This window comes from Maniola hyperantus, chromosome 8 (assembly GCF_902806685.2).
Source record: "Maniola hyperantus chromosome 8, iAphHyp1.2, whole genome shotgun sequence".
In the NCBI taxonomy this organism is placed as follows: Eukaryota; Metazoa; Arthropoda; class Insecta; order Lepidoptera; family Nymphalidae; genus Maniola; species Maniola hyperantus.
In genome coordinates this window covers 3,890,932-3,914,247 of record NC_048543.1, presented here as the reverse complement: position 1 = coordinate 3,914,247, position 23,316 = coordinate 3,890,932, and the positions used below count along the sequence as shown (strand labels likewise).

The window sequence follows — 23,316 nt, the reverse complement described above, 5'->3', positions numbered from 1 at the left end:
TACGTAGACGTACATAATTCGGTCATTTATTATTAGATTATGTTGAAATGATAACATTATGTATTACCTACAATTATAACTACAAAACCAGAAGGAGCGCCCTGCGTCGATCTACAGGAGGGGCTCACGGTTAGGTTAAGTTGCTACCTGATACCCGCGACTTCGTACGCGTGGATTAAGGTTTTTAAAAATCCCGTGGGAACTCTTTGATTTCCCGGAATAAAAAGAAGCCCATGTCACTCTATGATCCGTTGCTACGTTGCGATGTGATTGAAGGACAAACCAACAAACGAACACCTTTTGCATTAATAATAATGGGTATGGATGTTTCTGAAATCTTGTTAATTCTCTTGTAATATTTTTTATGATAGGTATAAGGTGAATTAAAACGTCAATAAATAATATAAAATTATTTATTTACAGATAATAATGTAAAAAATAGGTAACAGTATCTTTCAATGAAACTAAATACATATATAAATTGTGATTGGAAAAAATCGCTTAAGTTTATTTTAAGTTTAGATAAGTGATTTTAAGTAGATTTGACAGCCTGAGTAGCAAAGAAGCACAGCGTATGTTTGGTCCATTCCCAATAATTTGCAAACGGGTAATAGACACAGCCTTTTATTGATTCCACTAAGCAGTCATCTAAAATAATAAAGAGCAGAATTTACGGAGCATAATTGTTTCACATTGATTACATATATTCTATTGTTTTTCTATTCAGGAGAATATTGTTATTATATAATATATTACTAGCTTATGCTCGCGATTTCATCCGCGTGGACTACACAAATTTCAAACCCCTATTTCTTCCCCTTAGTTGTTGAATTTTTGAAAATCCTTTCTTAGCGGATGCCTACGTCATAATAGCTATCTACATGTCAAATTTCAGCCCGATCCTTCCAGTAGTTTGAGCTGTGCGTTGATAGATCAGTCAGTCAGTCAGTCACGTTTTCCTTTTATATATTTAGAAGAAGACTAGCTTGTTCCCGCGACTTCGTCCACGTGGACTACACAAATTCGGCGCGAACTATGCCGCTGGGGCAAGTAATATTATTGACAGTATGTTCCTTTTAAGACCTAGGCAGTATAGGCACTCACTAAGAAAGCATGTTTGGAATGAAAGTTTGTGTGAAAATCCGTTATTTTTCAAGTTATAGCCATGGGTTTCAGTCCAAAATATACATAGAAATATGTATTTTGGGATTTTTGAAAGTTCCACCACCTCGTGGATTTTCTTAAATTCCACTCGAGCGAAACCGGGACGGGTTAGCTACTTATGAAAATTACAAAAGATGAAAATACAAAAATGATTTCGGAAAGAAAGCATCTATTTGTTAAACCTATTAATATACTTACTCATTTCTAGCATATATTTGAGCTCGCTTGGTTTTATAAACTTTTTATATTCATGGGTACCCTTCGGAATAATATCAAGGCTTTCAAAGAAAAATATCACAATTAGCTGAGCGACACGTGTTCTACTAGGCGTCGTAAAGAATAGTTTTCCGCCCGGTTTTACGGCACGAACACATGATTCCAAGAAAAGTTCCTTTTCAGCAACGTGCTCTATGACTTCAGAGGCTACGATAGCGTCGTAGCTTTCAAAGTACTCGTTGCAGTGTTCCTAGAATACATTAATTTTGATTTTTTAGTTAATCTTAGATTACCGAATGAAATCGCTACTTCCGTTTGAGCATCCTAAAACAGCTACACTAGGGTGTATGCATACCCGTCAACGTGCGTCCATCTATCCACCCCGAACTAAAAATAGTGGTTCGCCCCGAACTAAGAACTAATAACGCAAGAAGTTCGCTCCGTTGAGGAACTCCTCAATTACAAATAAATGAATGAAATAAAAATAAAAAATAAAATGACCACAATTTAATTTTTTTTATGTGATGTAACCACAAATTCACAGTTTTCAGATTTTCCCCCGAATGTCAGCTATAAGACCTACCTACCTGCCAAATTTCATGATTCTAGGTCAACGGGAAGTACCCTGTAGGTTTCTTGACAGAGCGACAGACAGACAGACAACAAAGTGATCCTATAAGGGTTCCGTTTTTCATTTTGAGGTACGGAACCCTAAAAATATGAATAATAATATAATCAGCTAATAAGCACCGGCCCCAAATAATATTATTATAGAACTATATTAACTCTTGTATACATAATATATTCGGAAATAAAATTTTTAGTGTACAAACACAGTTAGGCATTGAAGTCTGTTTTTATTTTTTTGTAATTTTTTTATCACTACTTTAATAAGTTATTTCTCACCTCTATCGTAGTCAACATATAAGTGGGCAAGTTGTTTGCCAAGCGCTTGTTTTTAGAGCTATGTTGTTGAGCCATTTCAATTAACTCCTTGCTAGAGTCTATTCCAGTAACTTCAGCCCCAAACTTGGCTAAGGCCTAAAAAGTTGTTTTGTTATTTATTTTTGTTTAGTACTCAATCCATACTATTATATTATATGCGCAATTGTGTCTGTCTGTATATAAATGGATGCATTTAACTGATTTTGTCGAAAGGTACAGAGATAGATAGCTTGCATCCTGGGGAAGGACAAAGGCTACTTTTGGTCCTAGAAAATCAAATAGTTCCCACGGTATTAAAAAAACCTAAATCCTGACAGAAGTCGCGGACTAGATGTTATATTTACTACAGAGATAGCTTACATCCTATAGACGGATTTAGACTACTTTTTATACCGGAAAATCAAAGAATTCTCACGGGATTTAGAATAAAACCCGAAACTTACACTCACGAAGTCGCGAGCATCATCTAGCTGGTAAATAAATCTAAGTTTTTTATTAGTAAGTATAAAAATTGTGTTCTGAGCTTTTCTTATGTTTTTCCTGCCGACTTTCCATAAACTCTAGTGTTATAAGTCCTGCAAATTGCTATTGCGTTGGAACCATGTGTCATTAACATCGAAATGACGTTATTTTGACGTCAACCGAAATAAAAATATACCAGCAGCTCGAAACTTCAGTCTAGTGCTGACGTCACTAAAATGGCGGCGGGACTTACACAACTTCGAGTGAACGAGTGAATAATTGTTATGTTTTGCCAAACTTACCTCGGTGAGCACCCCAGCTCCACAACCGACTTCAAGGATTTTCTTTCCTTTCAGACAAGTGGATAATTTGTCACCAGGTGCTACGTCTACTAACTAGAGAGTGAAAACATAATTTCGAAGAAAATTAATCTCTATATGCTCTATATATAAAAATGAATCACTAAATGTGTTGCTGATCGCAAATCTCGAGAACAGCTGAACCAATTTCGCTAATTCTTTTTTCATAATATTCCTTGAACTACGGGGATGATTCTTACCGAGAGAAAAATTTAAAAATTTCCTGATAAAGAATCGACTGTTAGGCGGTACGAAGTTCGCCGGGGCAGCTAGTTATGTCATACAACAAAATTTCTTTTGATAACATAGTCATCATCATGATCAACCCATCCCCAGCTGCTCACTACAGAGCACGGGTCTCCTCTCAGAGAGAAGGGTTTTGGCCATAGTCTACCACGCTGGCCATGTGCGGATTGGTAGACTGATAACGTAGTATAAATAAATGAACATCTGTAATGTCAATAGTAATAAGATTTGTTCCAGTTAGTTTATCTACATGATACAATGATATGTGATGCCACTATGCAATATACTGTATGGTAGGTATCTTAAAATCCTGATTATGAAATCAAAAAGAGTGTATAATGACGTCATTTTTATTCGCGTGCATCTGTAATACATAAAAAGCCGGTCAAGTGCGAGTCAGGCTCGCGAACTGAGGGCTCCGTACTACAATCGTATTTTATCGACATTTTGCACGATAAATCAAAAACTATTATGCTTAAAAATAAATAAAAACCTGTTTTAGAATGTCCAAGTAAAGCCCTTTCATATGATACCCCACTTATATAGTATAGTAATCTTACTTTGAACGTTGAAAATAGCAATATTTGTTCATGAACATATTTTTTTTTTCTTGTGATGTAAGCACAAATTCACGGTTTTTAGATTTTTCCTTATCTACACTAATATTATAAAGAGGAAAACTTTGTTTGTTTGTTTGTTTGTTTGTACTGAATAGGCTCAAAAACTACTGGACCGATTTTAAAAATTCTTTCACCATTCGAAAGCTACATTATCCACGAGTAACATAGGCTATATTTTATTTTGGAAAAAAAATAGGGTTCCGTAAGATATTTGGGTTTTTCGGACACAAGGTGTAAAAAATCAACCAGAAAAGTTACTTATTTTGCGTACGCTGCCTAAACTATAAAAGATAGAACCATAAAATGTTCTAATTAATTGTAGATCTTATAAATATCTACAAAAAAGTCCGCGACACACTATACCCATCTATGTCGAGTGAGGCACAGCAACCATTTTTTTATTTAAAAATCTTGAATTTTTTTTGGACTACATTTAAACGCGTTTATTTTACTCATGCTATTAATCCTTATCAAAATAAATGATTTCATCACTAAGAACAGTTTATGGAGATAATATTTGGTCTTTGAATGATTAAAATTGGACGTTTGGTTTTGAAGTTATGGCGAAATTAAAATATTACGATTTCTGCTGCACGGCCCGTTGTATTATATAAAGAGGTAATGTCGTTAAGTTTGTTTGTTGGGGGTAATCTTTAGAACTACTGAACCGATTTTAAAAATTCTTTCACCAGTAGAAAGCTACATTATTCCTGAGTGACATAGGCTATACGGGATCTTTAAAAACCTAAATCTACGCGGGCGAAGCCGCGGGGATCAGCTAGTGTCTAATATAAGACCTACCTTCCTGCCAAATTTCATGATTTTAGGTCGACGGGAAGTACCCTTATAGGTTTCTTAACAGACAGACAGACATGAAAGTGATCTTATAAGGGTTCCGTTTTTCCGGAACCCTTAAAATCAGATAATACAAAAATGAAAACCCTTAAAGTACCTACCTATATTATAAAAAACGTGTGAAGATTTTATTTGATTCGAAGGACTGTAATTTTTAAACTTAGGTAACTATTTCAGCTATTTCATTGTTCTTACTCAAAAAAGCATTGAAAATTTTTGTATGATGTGCGCATTAAAAATTAGACCCGCTGGCGTATTCTAATTTGCACTTCGAGTATAATTTTCAACATACTGCACTTGCAATATATAAATATCTATTACCGAATATGGTTTAAACTATGAAGCGCTCTAAACGGTCCTTCGGCATCCCAAAATGTTTTAAATAATTTTGTATCGGCTTGGAATAAATCTTTCTCGTCAATCGTAGAGTGAGCATTTCTTTTGAAATTAAAATAAGTATTATTTGAACTGCCAGTAATCGGGCCCCAACGACTGAAAATAAAGCACGACGGTTACTAGAAGCGTACGTAGGTTCACAAACAATAAAAATTAAATATGTTTTAGCGTTTAAACTATCGTGAGTGATTTCCATTATATATAATATCTGTCCCGGTTTTACTCACGTGTTAAGTCTGGTTTGTCCTTCAATCACATCGCAACGGAGCAACGGATCGACGTGATTTTAACCGAGGCGCGTGCGCGAACTGACTCCCTTGAAAAAGGACCCCGGATGGGTTCGAAACTAGTCGGGCTAACGTCGACTAAACACGTAAGTAAAGCCGAGACAGATATTATATTAAATATGTTTTTAGGAAAGAACATTTATATGCATCTACTTACTGAAACAATAAAGTTTTAACGTTCCGTAAGTCGTAGAATTTTGTTATTATCTTCATCATTTAAAGTAGCTTTACAACTAAAAAAAGAGAAAAACAACACGAATAAATTTTATAAAGAAATTAGCATCTTACTGTATTCGGCAGGAAATATTGTACATCAACCTTAAGAGACAGATATCGGTTTCGTAGAGCGTTGAATCTGTCGTTTTACGAAGCCGAAACCTCTTTCTAAAGGCCGATGTACAATATTTTTTGCCAGCTACAGTACATTCATTTGTTGCAAAACTAAAGGGTTGTGATTACAGATACTTATAGCACACGTACGTACGATCTTATAGTGTCCGACCGAGCCTTCGCTTCAACTTCATTTTCGGCCTACTTTGCCCAAACCTTAGGCTTTAGCCAAAATGGGCTAATGTTTTGGCCGAAGCCGCAGGTTTCTAGTAAGCGCCGAAATGAAACGAACTGTTACGAATACGCGAGAGCGCAGGGGCGAAAATCGACATTGTGGTTTTATATAAGACAAGTGCAACAACAAACAACATAAACTAAAAAAAACATTATTTCCACTAAACATTACATTTTAGTAGGTGCGAATACTCTAAAATTTATTTGTGCACACAATCAGTACCACTTTTGTTTTATATCAACGGTTTTAGGTTAAACAAACAAGAAAATATGATCTTACCTGGTATTATAATATGCATGGAAAAAATAACTGTGCAACTTGATAATGATTCCAATCTTTGTTAGCGACTGAACTGCAATCTTATAAAATCCACATACTTAAATATATCGCTTGTGGCTGTTAATGTGCGTAACACAGACGTTTGAAAACATCCTAGAGCAATTAATCCATACTTCCATACTAATATTATAAATGCGAAAGTGTGTCTGTCTGTCTGTCTGCTAGCTTTTCACGGCCCATCCGTTCAACCGATTTTAACGAAATTTGGTGCAGATATAGCTTGCATCCCGGGGAAGGACATAGGCTACTTTTTATCCCGAAAAATCATAGTTCCCACGGAATTTTATAAACCTAAATCCACGCGGACGAAGTCGCGGGCATCATCTAGTAATTTATAGTTTTAATCCATACTTACTTATTTAAATGCGGAAGTGTGTTTGTGTGTCCCCACAAATATCCCAAAATAACAAATTATTAAAAATTTGAGACTCTACGATCTTATCATCAGTTTGTTCTTATTATCATCAGTTGTTGATAACCTATCTGTGCACTTAACTAGCGACCCGCCCCGGCTTCGCACGGGTATTAGAATTTTCGTAGGGATCTCTAACTTTTATGAAAATAAAATATAGCCTTTGTTACTCACGAATAATGTAGCTTTTTACTGGAGAAAGAATTTTCAAAATAGTTTCAATAGTTCCAGAGATTACTTCCTACAAACAAACTTACAAATTTTACCTCTTTATAATATTATTAGTATAGAGAATTATACTTTTACCAGTTCATAAGATAAGTCTATAAGATTTATAGCTCTACTAGCTGATGCCCGCGACTTCGTCCGCGTGGATTTAGGTTTTTAAAAATCCGGGATAAAATGTAGCCTATGCTTTCTTCGTCTACTCTTCGTCCCTCCAACTATTTCTATGCCAAAAATCAAGTCGATTGATTGCTTTGTTAGGGCGTGAAGGAAGGACAAACAAATAAACACACTTTCGCATAATTATAATAATTAGTATAGAGTTCATTTAGATTAATCCATATCCATCCATACTAATATCAAATTCGAAAGTGTGTCTGTCTGTCTGTCTGCTAGCCTTTCACAACCCATTCGTTCAAACGATTTTGTCAAAATTTGGTACAGAGATAGCTTGCATCCCGGGGAAGGACATAGGCGGAAAATCAAAGAGTTCAGGACAGGATTTTTAAAGATCTAAATCCACGCGGATGAAATCGCGGGCATCGTCTAGTTTTAAAACAAAATGCTCTTTAGACTACCACGTAACGCGATAGTAATTGTAACCTGTTTTACCTGTTGCGTGATTTAATGCATTATAATAATATTGTACATTTTGTTTCAATTATTTATGTAGCATAAAGTATTAAGCAGTACATTATTGCACAGTATTATTTAGTAGGTATCTACTATCTGTAACTTCATAATATCAGCGACTTCGACCGCGTGGATTTCTGTTATTAGGGTTCCGTACCTCAAAAGGAAAAACGGAACCCTTATAGGATCACTTTGTTGTCTGTCTATCTGTCGGTCTGTCAAGAAACCTACAGGGTACTTCCCGTTGACTTAAAATCATGAAAGGCAGGTTGGTGTAGGTCTTATAGCAGACATAAGGGGAAAAATCTGAAAACCGCGAATTTAGGGTTACATCACACAAAAAAATATTAAATTGTGGTTATGAACTAATAATTAGTCTTTTCAATTTTCAAAGTAAGATAACTGTATCAAGTGGGGTATCATATGAAAGGACTTTACCTGTGCATTCTAAAACAGATTTTTTATTTTTATGCGTCATAGTTTTTGAATTATCGTGCAAAATGTCGAAAAAATACGACTGTAGTACGGAACCCAGGACTCGCACTTGGCCGGTTTTTTAAATTCCAATGAGAAATCTGCGATTTTCCGGGTCCTCGTACCTATGTGACAAATCTCATAACTTGTATCGTTGATTTTCGGTCGCACTGCGGAAACCAGATAAATTCTAAACTCTAACATAAACTCTAACAAACTTTACGACAATAAATTAACAGAAAAAAGAGTTTTCAACAAGTTTTTATATGTAAATGTTTTGTCAATGCAAACTCACGGTACCTAAGTAAAAAGAAAAGAGTGCCATGTCGCAATAGAGGAAGCAACGGGGCATCAAGGGGCCCACTGACATATCGTTGCATACCACTGTAATGGACTAAGAGCCAGCGCGTGCCAGACCTTCGTTATTTTATAAAAGCTGAAAGTTTCTCTGCGTATGGTCCCCAACACTGGGAGGATCGATCAGCGACTATGAAGTTTGGATCATGCTGGCTTTGGGAGATAACAGGTAATAAAGGTGTAAAAAAATCTTATGTCAAAGTATAAAGTATTTTTTTAATATTAATCTTAAGAATATATAGTAGACTTTATCTATACCTATAGTAGATCTTGTACCTATATCAAATATTTGAAAAGAGCAACCGCCGAGTTTCTTGCTGGTTCTTCTCGGTAGGAAAGGCATTCCGAACCCAGTGGTAGATGCATCCGACTATTCGTAAGTACTTGTAAAAGTTTATGCGATTAAAAAAGATTTTTATTTTTATTTTTATTTATAGGTACTTTGACGTAAGATTTTTTACACCTTCATTAACTGTTATCTCCCAAAGCCACCATGATCCAAACAAACGTTCCTCCCAGTATTGGGGACAATACGCAGAGAAACTTTCAGCTTTTATATAATAACGAAGGTCTGGCTCTCTGTCTATAAGCATTAGGTACAGTTACACACGGAGGCGTTAAAAAAACGAATCGGTATCCCGGACCAGTCCACCCACGGTCAACCAATCCAGTCCACTCATTTCAGCCAAGTTTGTAAACTTGCCCAACCTATCATCGATTACTTTTTGTCGATTGATCGCTTTGAGATTGCGAAACCATAAATGGGAATCAGGTTTTAGCAAATACGGGGGAAATTATGTTTTACTCTGTGAATGCAGCACAAATAACTGATGATATGTATGTACTTTATTTGTATTTTTATAGCTAGATCTTATCTAAGGGCAAAGCACACACGATTTTAGAATCAGCAACGGGATTCGGAAACTAGAAACTACAATTGAACTTTTAAAACCGTATATAGGTATGTATTTGTAATCCAAATTACTAATAGAAAAGAGTTCGTAAGGGGAGTTACTCGGTTATTGCAATAAAATTCACATAATAACTACTATTGAGTGTGTTACTAATTGATAGTTCATTTCAACAATGCAACTTTGGGCGTTTGTGCACTCATTCGTGATTTTACGGATCCGTGAAAAAAATACGAAACGAATGTACGTATTTGTATGACGGCCACTTCAAAGAATAACGGATACGAACCGAATGCGGATGAGTGCACAAACGCCCTTTGTAGTTTGTAGTCGATTGAAGAGATCAACCATTCATACAAAAGAAACAGACGCAAAAACGTGTCACCCAGTAAAGAAACCAGACATGTGTACGCCAATAACGGCACGAAAGACCGGAAAGATCTCATCAATCGCCATACGAAGCGCTGAGCAAACTTAAAAACTTCTAGTCACCCAGATAAGATCTCTAAAGGACATGAGAGAGTACCTGCTCCACTTAGCTTGCTTGATATTTGTGTTCGGAAACACGCGCGGCCGTATTCACAAACACATAGATCCGGTTTTTAAACGTGCGGCTCTGTAAAAAAATTTGCAGCTGCCGCTCTTATGATTTAAAGCTTTATGATTCAATGCTATTCTCGTATAAAACTTTTTAGACATCCCAGACATTTGGAAACACTTATAATAATACAAGGTAGAAGAATACGAACTTTTCCAAACGAGAGATTGAAAAGAATACATTATAAATAGTGCAAAACTGAATTATACAGAATTTAAGAATTTATCACCAAAATGGCTGGGCTTAACATTATTAAATTTCTGCTACGAAAAGATGACTACTAGTCAAATCAGTCTTTTTATCAAATGTCAAAACGCTTGCTTACTAAGGGAGCTTGTATGAAATACACAGATGTGACGTCATATACGTCTGACGTAATTTCACGTATTTTTTTTGTCAAATCGATAATTTAAAATGGTTAGCAAACTTAAAACTAACAGCGGACGCAGATTTTTCGATTTATGGAAGACCCTCTATTTAATGGTTCCTAAGAAATAATTTTGACATAGTCATCATGGCCAATTAGTGTCACTCTGCTTCTTAATTATTGAGTTACTGAGGTTCTAAGGGCTTTGCTTATTTTGAAAATTAGAGCTGGCTTCAATAAAAATCTGTTCGCACTGATTCGCGCTCTATTGGCCCGGATATACTTACCTAAAAGCGATAAAACTTGAAATACAACGAAAAGAATGTAGTCAGCAAAGTATGCCGAACCGCATAGTAAGCATTGGCAAATATGAAACAATAGAGTCCATACTCGTGATAGCTGATAGCGTAGTGGACAGTGGTTACGACATCCACCTCTTATTCGGGAGATCAGGGGTGTGATCCGGGGCACACGCCTTTAACTTTTCGGAGATATATGCGTTTTAAGAAATTAAATATCACTCGCTTTAACGGTGAAGGAAAACAGGAAGCAGGAGGAAACCTGCATGCCTGAGAGTTCTCCACACTTTACTCAAAAGTCTGCCGCTCCACACTTGGCCAGAGTTGTGGGCCATGGCCAAACCCTTGTCATAGTGAGACCCGTTCTCTGTAGTAAGCCGGCTATGGGTTGATCATGACGATGATGATGCTAGTCAATAATTACTTCGTGTCCACGTACCCATTAGGCACACACCAAGAGCAGGTAGAGCGCGTGCTGACTCAATTATAACCATGTACGTCCGCAGCTGCATCTGAACGTTTGTAATTGAATACATCTGCCGACCGTACCGCGACGTATTCGAACCATTTGAATTTTTAATCTTCTAACTTGCTTTAACGATGAAACAAAGAATACCAATTTTGAGGAGGGTTCGAGTCACTCCTTGAGGTTCCCTCAAGTGAGTTGGAGTCAAGGAGCTTTCTCGAAGTTACGATTAAGAATATGGGTGATAGAGTCGTGAACCGTAATCTGTATTCTGACTGTTATATCTACCTATCGGAATGCCAACATATCTGAGAGTTCTCCACACGTTTCTAAAAGGTGTGTGAAGTCTGCCGCTCCACACCTGGCCAGAGTTGTGGGCCATGGCCAAACCCTTCTCATACTGAGAGGAGACCCATTCTCTGTAGTGAGGCGGCTATGAGTTGATCATGATGATGATTATTTCGTGTCCACGTACCCATTATCCACACACCAAGAGCAGGTAGAGCGCGTGCTGACTCAATTATCACCATGTACGTCCGCAGCTGCATCTGAACGTTTGTAATCTGCCGACAGTACCGCGACGTATTCGAACCATTAGAATTGTAACTTGCTTGTTTACGCCATTTATTATATTTTCAAGTAATCTATTATAAATACACACACACGCACATTCAAACTTACACATAAGCATGTACGCAATGACATTTCCTTTCAAATTCCCCCTTCAGTCCGCTTCCGCATTCTGGCGCTTACGCACGCTGAAAAACCGCTCCTCTTTTGCACAACGTATGTGCCACGCATCCGCTCCGCTCCGCTACCATTTTGGACACGCTAAGAGTTCAAAAAGTGTGTAAACTCGCAAAATCAAGTGAAAACCGCAACTAATAAATAAACGCTAATTAAACCGCTAAAATAAGTGATCTGAACAAACCGTCAAGCAAAATAGGTACCTATATAAAGTGCAAAATTAACCCATGACGTGTACATATCATCGCTAATTAATCTTGCTATCGAAAACGCCTTAATAAAATCAGTGCAGTTAAGTGTATCGGAAGGTCATCCCAAAGGTCATCATCAGCAAGGAGCAGATCCCACTCACCAGTGACCGCCTGAAGCTCAGGTAAACCTACATTGCTTAAACTATAAAAGACAAGATCGTGATATATCGGGATGCCTGCATAATATCTGAGAGTTGTCCACAATGTTCTCAAAGGTGTGTGAAATCTGGCAAACTTTCAGTCTCATTCTGAAAAGAGACCTGAAGGGCGATTGTCTAAAACCTGCATCAATCATTATTACAATCTCAATTGTTCTGATTGGCTGAATTTGTGCGATTCTTGTTGCAACAATGCATTGTGGCCAATAGTGAGCGAGCATTAATTAATCAGAGATGATTGTGATCGTGACATTGTAGCTGTCAAACAACCGCGGTAGGGTCACTGTTCTCAGTAGTGGGCCGCCCCTCTATACCATTAAATCAAATCAAATCCAATAATTTATTCAAAATAGTTAATAAATTACACTTTTTGATTGTTGGTTGCTGGATTTGTAAGATATAGTGGTGATAATTTTTACGCGAACTTAAAACTAAAGCTACGAGGGTTCCAAACGTGCCCACAACAAACTCAGCCGGGTATTTTTTAAATTATTTAGGAGAAAAGATAGGAAAAGGTTACTCTACTCACCTTTAAATAAAGCTAGCCGCCTTGTAAAATCGCCTAATTATGTTCAATTTTAATTGTTTTATATCGTGTTTCTTTTGTCTCTTCTTCCATTTTTAATCGTCTTTCAAAAAAAAAGAAGGTGGTTTTCAATTCAGTGCGCCGCGAAAGTGTGTTCGTTTGTTTGATGGTTTATTGGTTTGTCCTTCAATCACGTCGCAACAGAGCAAATAGACGTGATTTTTTGCATGGGTATAGTTAAAGACCTGGAGAGTGATTTAGGCTAGTTTATTTCTTAAAGAGTTCCCACGGGGTTTTGAAATACTAAATCCACGCGAACGAATTCCCGGGTATAATATAATGGCTAGTAGGTATAATATAATGAAGAAGTACCGTCTAACAGGAGTGACCCAACCTGTAGGGCGATTGTCTAAAACCTGCATCAATCATTATTACAATCTCAATTGTTCTGATTGGCTGAATTTGTGCGATTCTTGTTGCAACAATGCATTGTGGCCAATAGTGAGCGAGCATTAACCAATCAGAGATGATTGCGACCGTGACATTGTAGCTGTCAAAAAACCGCGGTAGGGCCACAGTTCTATATTGCTGCAGTCTTGAAGGTCGTTATAATATCGCGGCCGAAAGATGGAATTCTGAGTTCTGACGTAGGTACGTGAGTCATTACTCGAACTACTCGTACAAACCACCTAGGTACCCTAAATGGCTATATTTTTACTGTAGTCTGTCTCGTTATCCTGGTATTTTATTGATCCATTTTAGGTGAGATTCGGTTTGTTGGTTTGTGCAACGTCATCGTCACCCTATTTCCTTGGGTGCGGTCATAATGGGGTTTACCTTTCTAGCTTTACACTTTTTTCTCTAATGGTTTGTAACACTCGAATAACAAGTTTTCGGTCGGTTCTTCTCGGAAGTTTCTTTCCTTCGAATAAACGGTTATTCTTAACCGCTAGTAGATTCTACAGACAATAAAAGCTTTTGAGCCAGAGTTATTATTCTAAGCTTATGAGTATAACTAGCTTATCCCTACACAAACTGGACATGGACTACACAAATTTCAAACCCCTATTTAACCCCCTTAGGGTTTGAATTTTTAAAAATCCTTTCTTACCGGATGTCCACGTCATAATAGCTATCTGAATGCAAAATTTCAGCCCAATCCGCCCAGTAGTTTGAGCTGTGCGTTGATAGATCAGTCAGCTTTTCCTTTAATGTATAACTAGCTTGTGCTCGCGACTTCGTCCGCGTGGACTACACAAATTTCAAACCCCTGTTTCTCCCCTTAGTGGTTAAATTTTCAAAAATCCTTTCTTAGCGGATGCCTACGTCATAATAGCCATCTGCATGCCTAGTTCAGCATAAGGTGATTCAGATTCTATTTGTGGATGTTGAAACCAGAAATCTAATTGGGTAGACGATAATGACGTAGATCTGTAATTTGTGATGGTATAATATTAGTCATCCATTTGCAAAACTTGCAGATATCATCTGTGAAACCAAACCGGGTGCACATCTCAAAAAGATAATAAGAAATAGAAAATAAAATAAAATAGCTGTTTTAAACGAGAAGGACAGTAATCTTTGTTCGCAAACAAACTAACTACTGATTCTCTCATCTATCTGTATATATAAAATTCAAAGTCCTGACTGACATATACTTCGCACAGTTTAAACCGCTGGTCCTAGAGACATGAAATTTGGAGGATGTTCTTTGTAAAGAGTAGGTATCCACTAAGAAAGGATTTTTCGAAATTCCACCCCTAAGTGGGTTAAATGGGGATTTGAAATTTACGGATTCCACGCGAACGAAGTCGCGAGTATAAGCTAGTCTAATTATATAAAAGGAAAAGGTGACTGACTGACTGATCTATCAACGCACAGCTCAAACTACTGTTACGGATTGGGCTGAAATTTGGCATGCAGATAGCTATTATGACGTAGGCATCCGCTAAGAAAGGAGTTTTGAAAATTCAATCCTAAGGGGGTGAAATAGGGGTTTGAAATTTGTGAAGTCCACGCGGACGAAGTCGCGATCTTAAACTAGTTAATGAATAATAATGAACAAGTATAAAGAATGTTGTTTGCATTCAGTTGGTAGTTCAGTTCGCTTATTGTTATGTTTTTTGCCGCAATCTCCCACATGATTCAGAAAATGATTCAACACGTTTTTAGCACCACACAGATAGCTACAAGACCTTGAATTTTTTATGATGTTTTATCGTTGTCACGACTCACGATGGTTTGTAAGTTATGCACTAACTTTGGAACCTAATATTTCCATATAACTAAAATAAGAATTTGCGTCTACAGTGCGACAAGGCTCTTTTGGCGTGTGGTAAAAATCGGAACTAACGTTGCCGTCAAGTGTCCCCTTTATTCTAGTTTGAATAGTCTAAGCCTTTGTTCTACAACTAACGCCCCCCTGTCAATGTCATTCAAGTGCCAAAAGAGCCTAGTCGTACTGTATATAAGTGTATCAATATTAAATTATAAGTAAAATATTGGCGCTCATTTACCTCACGTGCAGTCACTCACTATTGCCTAAACAGGTGCCAAATTAAATAGATCTTAAATGCTTTAATTTAAACCCTATATTTCTACCAAAATAATTATTTTCGCGGACAAAGGGGCTCAGAAATGCATAGGGCTACCATACAGACTTTGTCTCGACCTGTCCCGAACTTTAAAGCATTTTCGGATTAGATTTCAGCCAAAGAGTGGAATGGCCCTCAGCAATGAGGAATACGACGCACAGAAAGAGATATCCTAAATAGATTGGTTTTGAGATGGTGAACCTACGAATGGGTAGTACAATATCAAAGCGATGTCAATCATTAACATTCAGCACAGGTTCCGTTCGGATTTGGTAGGTCATCCGGTGTAGCATGACCTTAGCTTTGTGGCACAAGGCACAAAGGCGGTGTCAGGCAAGGAATTTATTATTTGAGTCCAAATATAGAAAGTTCATTCCTTGATTTTTGACCTAACTTCCATATAGGATTAGGATCTATGAAATAATTGTTTCTAGACTATGGAGCTACCTGCAAGAGACTTTTAACGAAAATTTCTTTTGGCGCGTTTGGCAATTTTGGAATGGGTAAAAACTTCAAGGTCGCGTCACCGACATGCTTAATAATGCTCGGAGTGCCGATAGATGTAAAAACTAAACTAAGGTTAATGGTTTAATTAACATATTATGAAATTTTAATTATTGATTTTGGAAAAGAAACCCACTGTTATTTCATAGTTTTAAGTTTTTACTTCCGTCGGCAGTCCCCATTGCATTTTTACCAACTTGCACAATTTGTAAACAGACTTATTGTAAGAACAAATAAATCATTCAATCACAAAATAAAATTATTGTAGATAACAATAATATCAATGAAATAGCTGAAGTTTTCTTTTAACATTGTTATCAGTATAGTTTGTCCATTATATTACTCTATAGAACTGAATCAACTGCGTTTCACGCTCAATTGCGATAAAATCAGATATTGTTTCCGTTGTAGACCAAATGTTGTACTACAAATCCACCTTGACACGGTAGCAACTAACATTTCAATAAATGTCGATCAATTTTACCAAGGCTAAAACATTCCTGTTCAAATACACAACACATTTATCGCATAGGGGGCTAAAACAAAATTGCCTCAACAAACTTAGGTACATTGCAAAAGTGCAATAGTATAATAATTATGAACAGAACAAAGATAATATCATTGACCATGTTACTGTATAATTAATTAATTAATCAAAAGTTCCAACAACTTGTAAGTGTGCAAGACTTTCTGGTCCTAAAATATTCGGATATGAAATATTACTATCTGCAAAATTAGAAGAAAGGATGGACTACAAGAACTTCTGAAATAAGCCTACGTGCTTCTACGTGATTTAGCGTTGTTGGATGAATTTTCAATTTTGGAAAACATTATTGCATACAAGTGAGGAATTATAACCCTTGTTTGTTGACGTCTTCGGTTGATAGATTACATAGAAAAATTACCGAGTTCCGACGGTAAAAAAACACTATAAAATGAACCAGAAAGTATAGTGAAAGAGTTCATGATAACGGTTGGACAATTTGTGAGTGAATACTGTGAATGAATTAGAAATCACAAACTTGTACGTAGGGGATGGATGTAAAGAGCAGTATAAAATAGACAAATATTTCTAGAGGAAGTACGTAAAATGATACCTATAAAATATATAAACGAATAAATTTCAGAATGGGACAAAAGACCCACATAGGGTCCTCAAGTGCCTAGAAACAAGTTTATAATTAAGAATATCCGCGAACAGTACGTTGGCACCGTGAACTGCAAATTTAGACGCAGGAAAGGTCGTCAATGAGTCAGAATAATATTATTATATTAACCGTAATAACGCGTGTAAGTGTAGCTGGTAACGCAAATATAATCCGTTTCAATGAACTGCGAGGCATGGCAATATATTTTGATATACCTTCTGGAAGCCGCGAGCATAAGCTAGTAGGAGATAAGACTGTGACCTCAGTCGCGCTCTGCTAATTTTATGTTGGAAAGAAACAATGGGCGACTTGCCGTCTGCACTTTATTTCACCATCGCATCGCCTAACGACGCTGAATGGGTAAGTTGCACCAGTCTTGGAACGGACGTTACACTTTTCACAATTAAGTCTGGTTGGATCATTGAAGACTTTATTATAGAGCCTCAATAGCTAAACGGTTAAGGAGCGGACTGAATTCCGAAAGGTCGACTGTTCAAACCCCACCCGTTGCACTATTGTCGTACCCACTCCTAGCACAAGCTTTACGCTTAATTGGAAGGGAGAGGGGAATATTAGAACTAGATGATGCCCACGACTCATCTGCGTGGATTTAGGTTTTTAAAAGTCCCACGGGAACTCTTTGCTTTTCCGGGATAAATTGCCTATTTTAATTTCCGGGACGTAAGCTACCTCTGTACCAAATCAATATCTATACTAATATTATTAAGAGGTAAAGTTTGTAAGTTTGTTTGTAGGAAGTAATCTCTGGAACTACTGAATCGATTTTGAAAATTCTTTCACCAGAAGAAAGCTACATTATTCCTGAGTGACATAGGCTATATTTTATTTTCAATTAATTAGAGATCCCTACGGAAATTGTAATAAACTACCCGTGCGAAGCCAGGGCGGGTCGCTAGCTTCATATGAATCGGTTAAGCGAATGGACCTTTAAGAATCTTGATTTTTCGGGATAAAAAGTGGCCTACGTCCGTCCCCGGTATGCAAGATAATATGTCTGTACCTACTAAATTTTGTCAAAATCGGTCAAACGGATTGGCTGTGAAAACCTAGCAGGCAGACAGATCAGGCTTTCATATTTATAATATTAGTATGGAATTATGGATTTTACAGTAGGTAGTTATCTAACAGGATAAAAGTTTATAGTTATAATCCAACTAAAATGACTTAATTGTATTTAGAATATAATATCGTGAATGAAACTTTTAGTAGAAATATTGTGTTCGCTGCATAAAGATCTCAGCAATCTAGTTTAGGAAGGTACAGTCTTTTGTCCTGGTTTCGATCACGTACTTGGACGGCACCCCGAATATGTAAACGAAACAAGGAGACAGTTTTACACTAATGACCTAAAGTTAGCACTTTCCCTTAGAACATCCAATACAAGTTAGCCAAAAGGAAAGTGAACAAATTCAAAGTAGGACATAACGATAATGATGGTAGTTTTTCTGCATCCCTTGCAATCATCATCATCATCGTCATGAACGATCCATTGTCGTCTCACTACAGATCACGGATCTCCTCTTTGAATGAGAAGAGTTTTGGCTATAGTCTACTACGCTGGCCAAGTGCGGATTGGCAGACTTCATACACCTTTGAGAACATTATGGAGAACTTTCAGGCATGCGGGTTTCGTCATGATGTTTTCCATTACCGTTAAAGCAAGTTAAAACGCACTTAACTCCTAAAAGTTCAAAAAACTCCGATCAGGAGGCAGACGTCTTAACCACTAGACTATCACAGCTTCCCTAGCGATATTCATTGCATAACATTAATGGAAGACCCGTGTAACATGGCATATTGAAATCAGTAGTCATTAAGAGCGCATGTATGGCAGAGAAGGTACGAGTATGAATGGATCGTTAGGGAACGCATGGCTAACTGTTTCCGACACCGCAACCTTAATGGCCTGCGCATACCGGCGGAACGGCAGAGGATTTTAAAATCAATTGAATTTAATTTTTATCCAATCGAAGTCCATACTAATATTATAAATGCGAAAATATATCTGTCTGTCTGTTTGCCTGTCAGCTAGCTTTTGGCCCATCCGTTCCACCGATTTTTACGAAATTTGGTGTAGGTATATCTTGCGTCCCGAAGAAAAATCCGAATACCGTGAATTTGTGCTTACATCAAAAAAAAAATTAAATGTGTTCATGAACAAATAATTAGTATTTACAACTTTCAAATAAAGATTACTGTACCAAGTAGGGTATCATATGAAAGGGCTTTACCTGTACATTCTAAAACAGATTTTTGATTATTTTTATGCATAATAGTTTTTGATTTATCGTGCAAAATGTCGAAAAAATACTACTGCAGTAAGGAACCCTCGGTGAGTGGCCGGTTTTTAGGGTTCCGTACCTCAAAAGGAAAAACGTAACCCTTATAGGATCACTTTTTTTTTTTAAAGAATATCAGCCATGCTAATCAGGACTAATATTTCCCTTTCCTCTCCAACTAAGCGTAAAGCTTGTGCTAGGAGTAGGTACGACAATAGTGCAACGGGTGGGGTTTGAACCGCCGACCTTTCGAAATTCAGTGCGCTCCTCAACCGTTGAGCTATTGAGGCTCAAGAGTTTGTTGTATGTCTGTCTGTCGGTCTGTCAAGAAACGACAGTAGTACAGAACCCTCGGTGAGCGGGTCTGCCTCGCACTTGACCGGTTTTTTCTTGTCCTCCAGTATGTGCAGGCCATTATGTTGCATAGATACTCAACTATACGATGCACCCACCTAGAACGGCAATCGGAAATCTTTTGTTTTAAAATCAAACAAGATCATACACGTTGGTAACATAATATGCGTTACGAAATCAGACATATTAAATTTAAAAGCAATTATATCTTTAACCAAAGAAGCGCTTAAATGTGGGTTAAAATTTCTCCGGAAACAAAAACTTATCCGTGAAAATTGAAAATTACAAGTTACGCTATTGCAAAAACAATTGCTACTGTGCCAGTTTTATTGCATAAACATAGGGATTTCAACATTTATTTATTTGTTTTCTATAATACTAGCTTATTCCCGCGACTTAATCCACGTGGATTACACAAATTGAAAACTTCTATTTTACTCCCTTAGGGGTTGAATTTTCAAGAATAATTTCTTAGCGGATGTCAACGTCATATTAGCTATCTGCATGCTTTTCGGCGGCTCCGATCTGTCCAGTAATTTGAGTTATGCGTTGATATATCTGGCTATGCTGACGTAAAGTCAAAGAAAAATAGGGCTACTTTAGAGCTACCTGCGTCAAATGTACTAGAATTTGACGCCAGCCAGTGACAGCCTCGACGTTTTGTTGGAAGTTCTCTAACTGTCGTGAACTGTGGTAAAATGTATTAGAACTAGATTACAGTATTTTACAACAATGCAACGTAATGTTGGTGCAGTCGCGAGCATAAAACTCTAGCAATGGATAAACTTGACACGATTGAGTGTAAGTCAAGACTACGAGATTGAATAGCAAAAACGAAACTTTCCCGACTTACAAATATTGAAAACATCTATTTTACGGCGATCATTGAAAGCGTGACTGAGCAATGACGACTAGTAAAAGTGATACTAAAAGAAAAGCAAATGTTGCGATCAGTTCTTTTGCTCCAATTAAGCGTTACTAAATAGCATTCCGATATCAAATAACATTTAATTTTGTATTGAAGTAACAGATGCTCGAAAACTGTAAATTATAATGCTACACTTATCTACTCTAAGAAGGTAAAGCATACAAAAAATAAATATTTATTTTCAATAGATTTAGACAAAATCAACAAGTATAGTCCGCGACAGGTCAAGATAGCAATCGGGGTAGAGGCGAGGGGACGCCTCGCACACCCACACGTCATCCGCTCACCCACACCGGGTTAGGGGGCTGTGCGGGAGCGCGAGGCGTTCTCACCCTGATTTCCATCTCGACCTAGGTGCAAACTCGTAATAAAGAATAGATGGGAAGCTACGAGACTTACATAAAGCGAGTTTCACGAAAATTGCTAAGTTAAAATTGTAGGTAGGTACTTTGAATCAAATAAAAATACCAGGGGTGTTACATAAAATGATAACTCTACACATGGTGTGACACATCACGATCGGTGTAGTCAATTTACCGGTTGTGCAACTTAACCATAAGTATCACAGTACTAACGGCGAAGGCAATATCATTAGTCCATTTAAACATTATGTCATTATGATAAGTTGTCTTGAGACTAAAAAAAATCCGCTTTATAAATATAGTAAAAATTCTATTACATAAATGGTAGTGTAATGTAATACTTCCACTAGAAAAACAGTTAAAAAATTAGGACCGCGTGAGAGACAAGAACAAGTGACATTGGGTAATAAGTGATGGTGTTACTTCCAGCGTCAGTTTTCCTACCGAATTCTAATATTACGGCAATACAAGCGCGCTCCATCTTAGGCTGCATCATCACTTGCCACCCAGGTCTGATTGCAGCCAAACGCTAGTCTATAAATTAAAAAAAAGAGGACATTACGTAGATAGGAGCAAACTTTATGATATAGAAAGCATAAGTATATCTGATTTTGGTTAAATTAACTTACAAAATCGTCAAGTATATACCGCAGGTCCAGTATTTTCTTACAACATTAGTTGGAGATTGAGATATTATAATGATATAAAGGATGTAACCAGAACTCTAGCAAAAACTTAGCGTTATTGTTATACTTTCCTAACAATCCAATACCAATTACCATTTGCCCTCATTTGCCTCATTTTGTAGTTTTAGTGATTTGGTATTTTTCCAACCTGCAATGTATAGCATGCAAAACTCGGGTCAGTGCCCCGCCTGCGACGCAGTTTTGACCCCGAGTGGCCTACTTACGCAACGTTCGTTGACCTCTAGCGTCAGTCAGATATTTTATTTGCAATATTTTGTGAAGTTTAACAAAATATAGGATTTTATTTTTATTTTTTTCGCGTTTGTTTTGTGTTATCATGTCACTCAGTAATCATCAGTCTTCGTTTTTGCTCGCGTTCTGGTTACATTCTGTATAGTACGCGACAGGTCGAGATGGCAATTGGGGTGGGGATGCCCTGCACACCCGCACAGCCCCCGCGCTATCCCGGTGCGGGATAGCGCGGGTAAGTGCAGGTGTGCGAGGCGTCTCCTCGCCCATAAGCCCCGATTGCCATTAGGTAGGTACGCGATAGATGTGAAAAATATGATGTTGATACAACGTCTTCCGTTTTCCTTTTTCATATTACTTTTTTTTAATATAGCAGTAAAGATGACTATAAGACAGGATATGCTATAGTAAAACTTGATCGTAAAACTAAACCGTACGTCTATTTTAGTTGCGATCTGCCGTTTTTTACGTTTTCCATAAACGATAAGTTGAATATTTTATCTTACAATAGAGCGTATCTAACTTCGCTATATCCTAGATATGACCATAATATCTATATAATTTCACGCTTAAAAATCCTTATCGGTATTTGGAGTAACTTGACACAGTTAAGTTAACATTACAGCTATGATATTTTTAGCTGGTTTAGGTACCTAATCAAATTATCGACTTAAACGAGCTTTAAATGTATTGTTTACAATTTTTTTTTGGTAAAGCTACCAATTTCTCTGTTAGATAATTAACAGATAGGTAAGTCGATATCCTGTTACGAGTTTGATCATAGCAAGTAGCCAAATGAGACAATTTTTCGGCGCATATAACTTTAGTAGCTTTGTTTTATCACTTACTAGCTGATGCCCGCGACTTCATCCGCGTGGGTTAAGGTTTTTTAAAAACCCCGTGGGAGCTCTTTGATTTTCCGGCCTATGTCACTCTCCAGTCTTTATCTATACCCATGCAAAAAATCACGTCAATCCGTTGCACTGTTGCGGCGTGATTGAAGGACAAACCAACAAACAAACACACTTTCGCATTTATAATAAGGGTACTGATAGTTCCTAGCATTGCATTACAACTAGGAGCCGCGTTGGACAGAACCACGACAGAACGGTTTAACCGCGCGTTGTGGGTGTCCCACTCTTTAATGAAGTCTGTTGTATATTCATAGACGCGCCCGCGACTGCGAGCGTTTGGAACGGAATCTTCATTATTAGCAATTAGCATACTGAAAATGTAGGTGAAATTCGATTATTGTTTATGGATAACGGGCGAAAGTGCCGCGCGTCCGGCGAGCGCCGCCATGCGCAACATCA

The 23,316-nt window shown here is 37.4% G+C and overlaps 2 protein-coding genes across 3 annotated transcripts in view; both read right to left on the bottom strand.

The window, feature by feature from the left end:
* LOC117984314 (anaphase-promoting complex subunit 11-like) overlaps window positions 1–23,316 on the bottom strand; it is a 75,037-nt gene that overhangs the window by 17,589 nt on the left and 34,132 nt on the right. The gene's annotated exons all lie outside the window — the stretch shown is intronic.
* Window positions 400–6,487, bottom strand: LOC138402679 (ubiquinone biosynthesis O-methyltransferase, mitochondrial-like). Its single transcript, XM_069500334.1, is given in 7 exon segments — window positions 400–648; window positions 1,363–1,630; window positions 2,287–2,421; window positions 3,090–3,175; window positions 5,160–5,359; window positions 5,708–5,783; window positions 6,395–6,487. Coding segments are annotated over 6 exon segments (864 nt in total). The 5' UTR covers window positions 5,767–5,783; window positions 6,395–6,487; the 3' UTR covers window positions 400–532.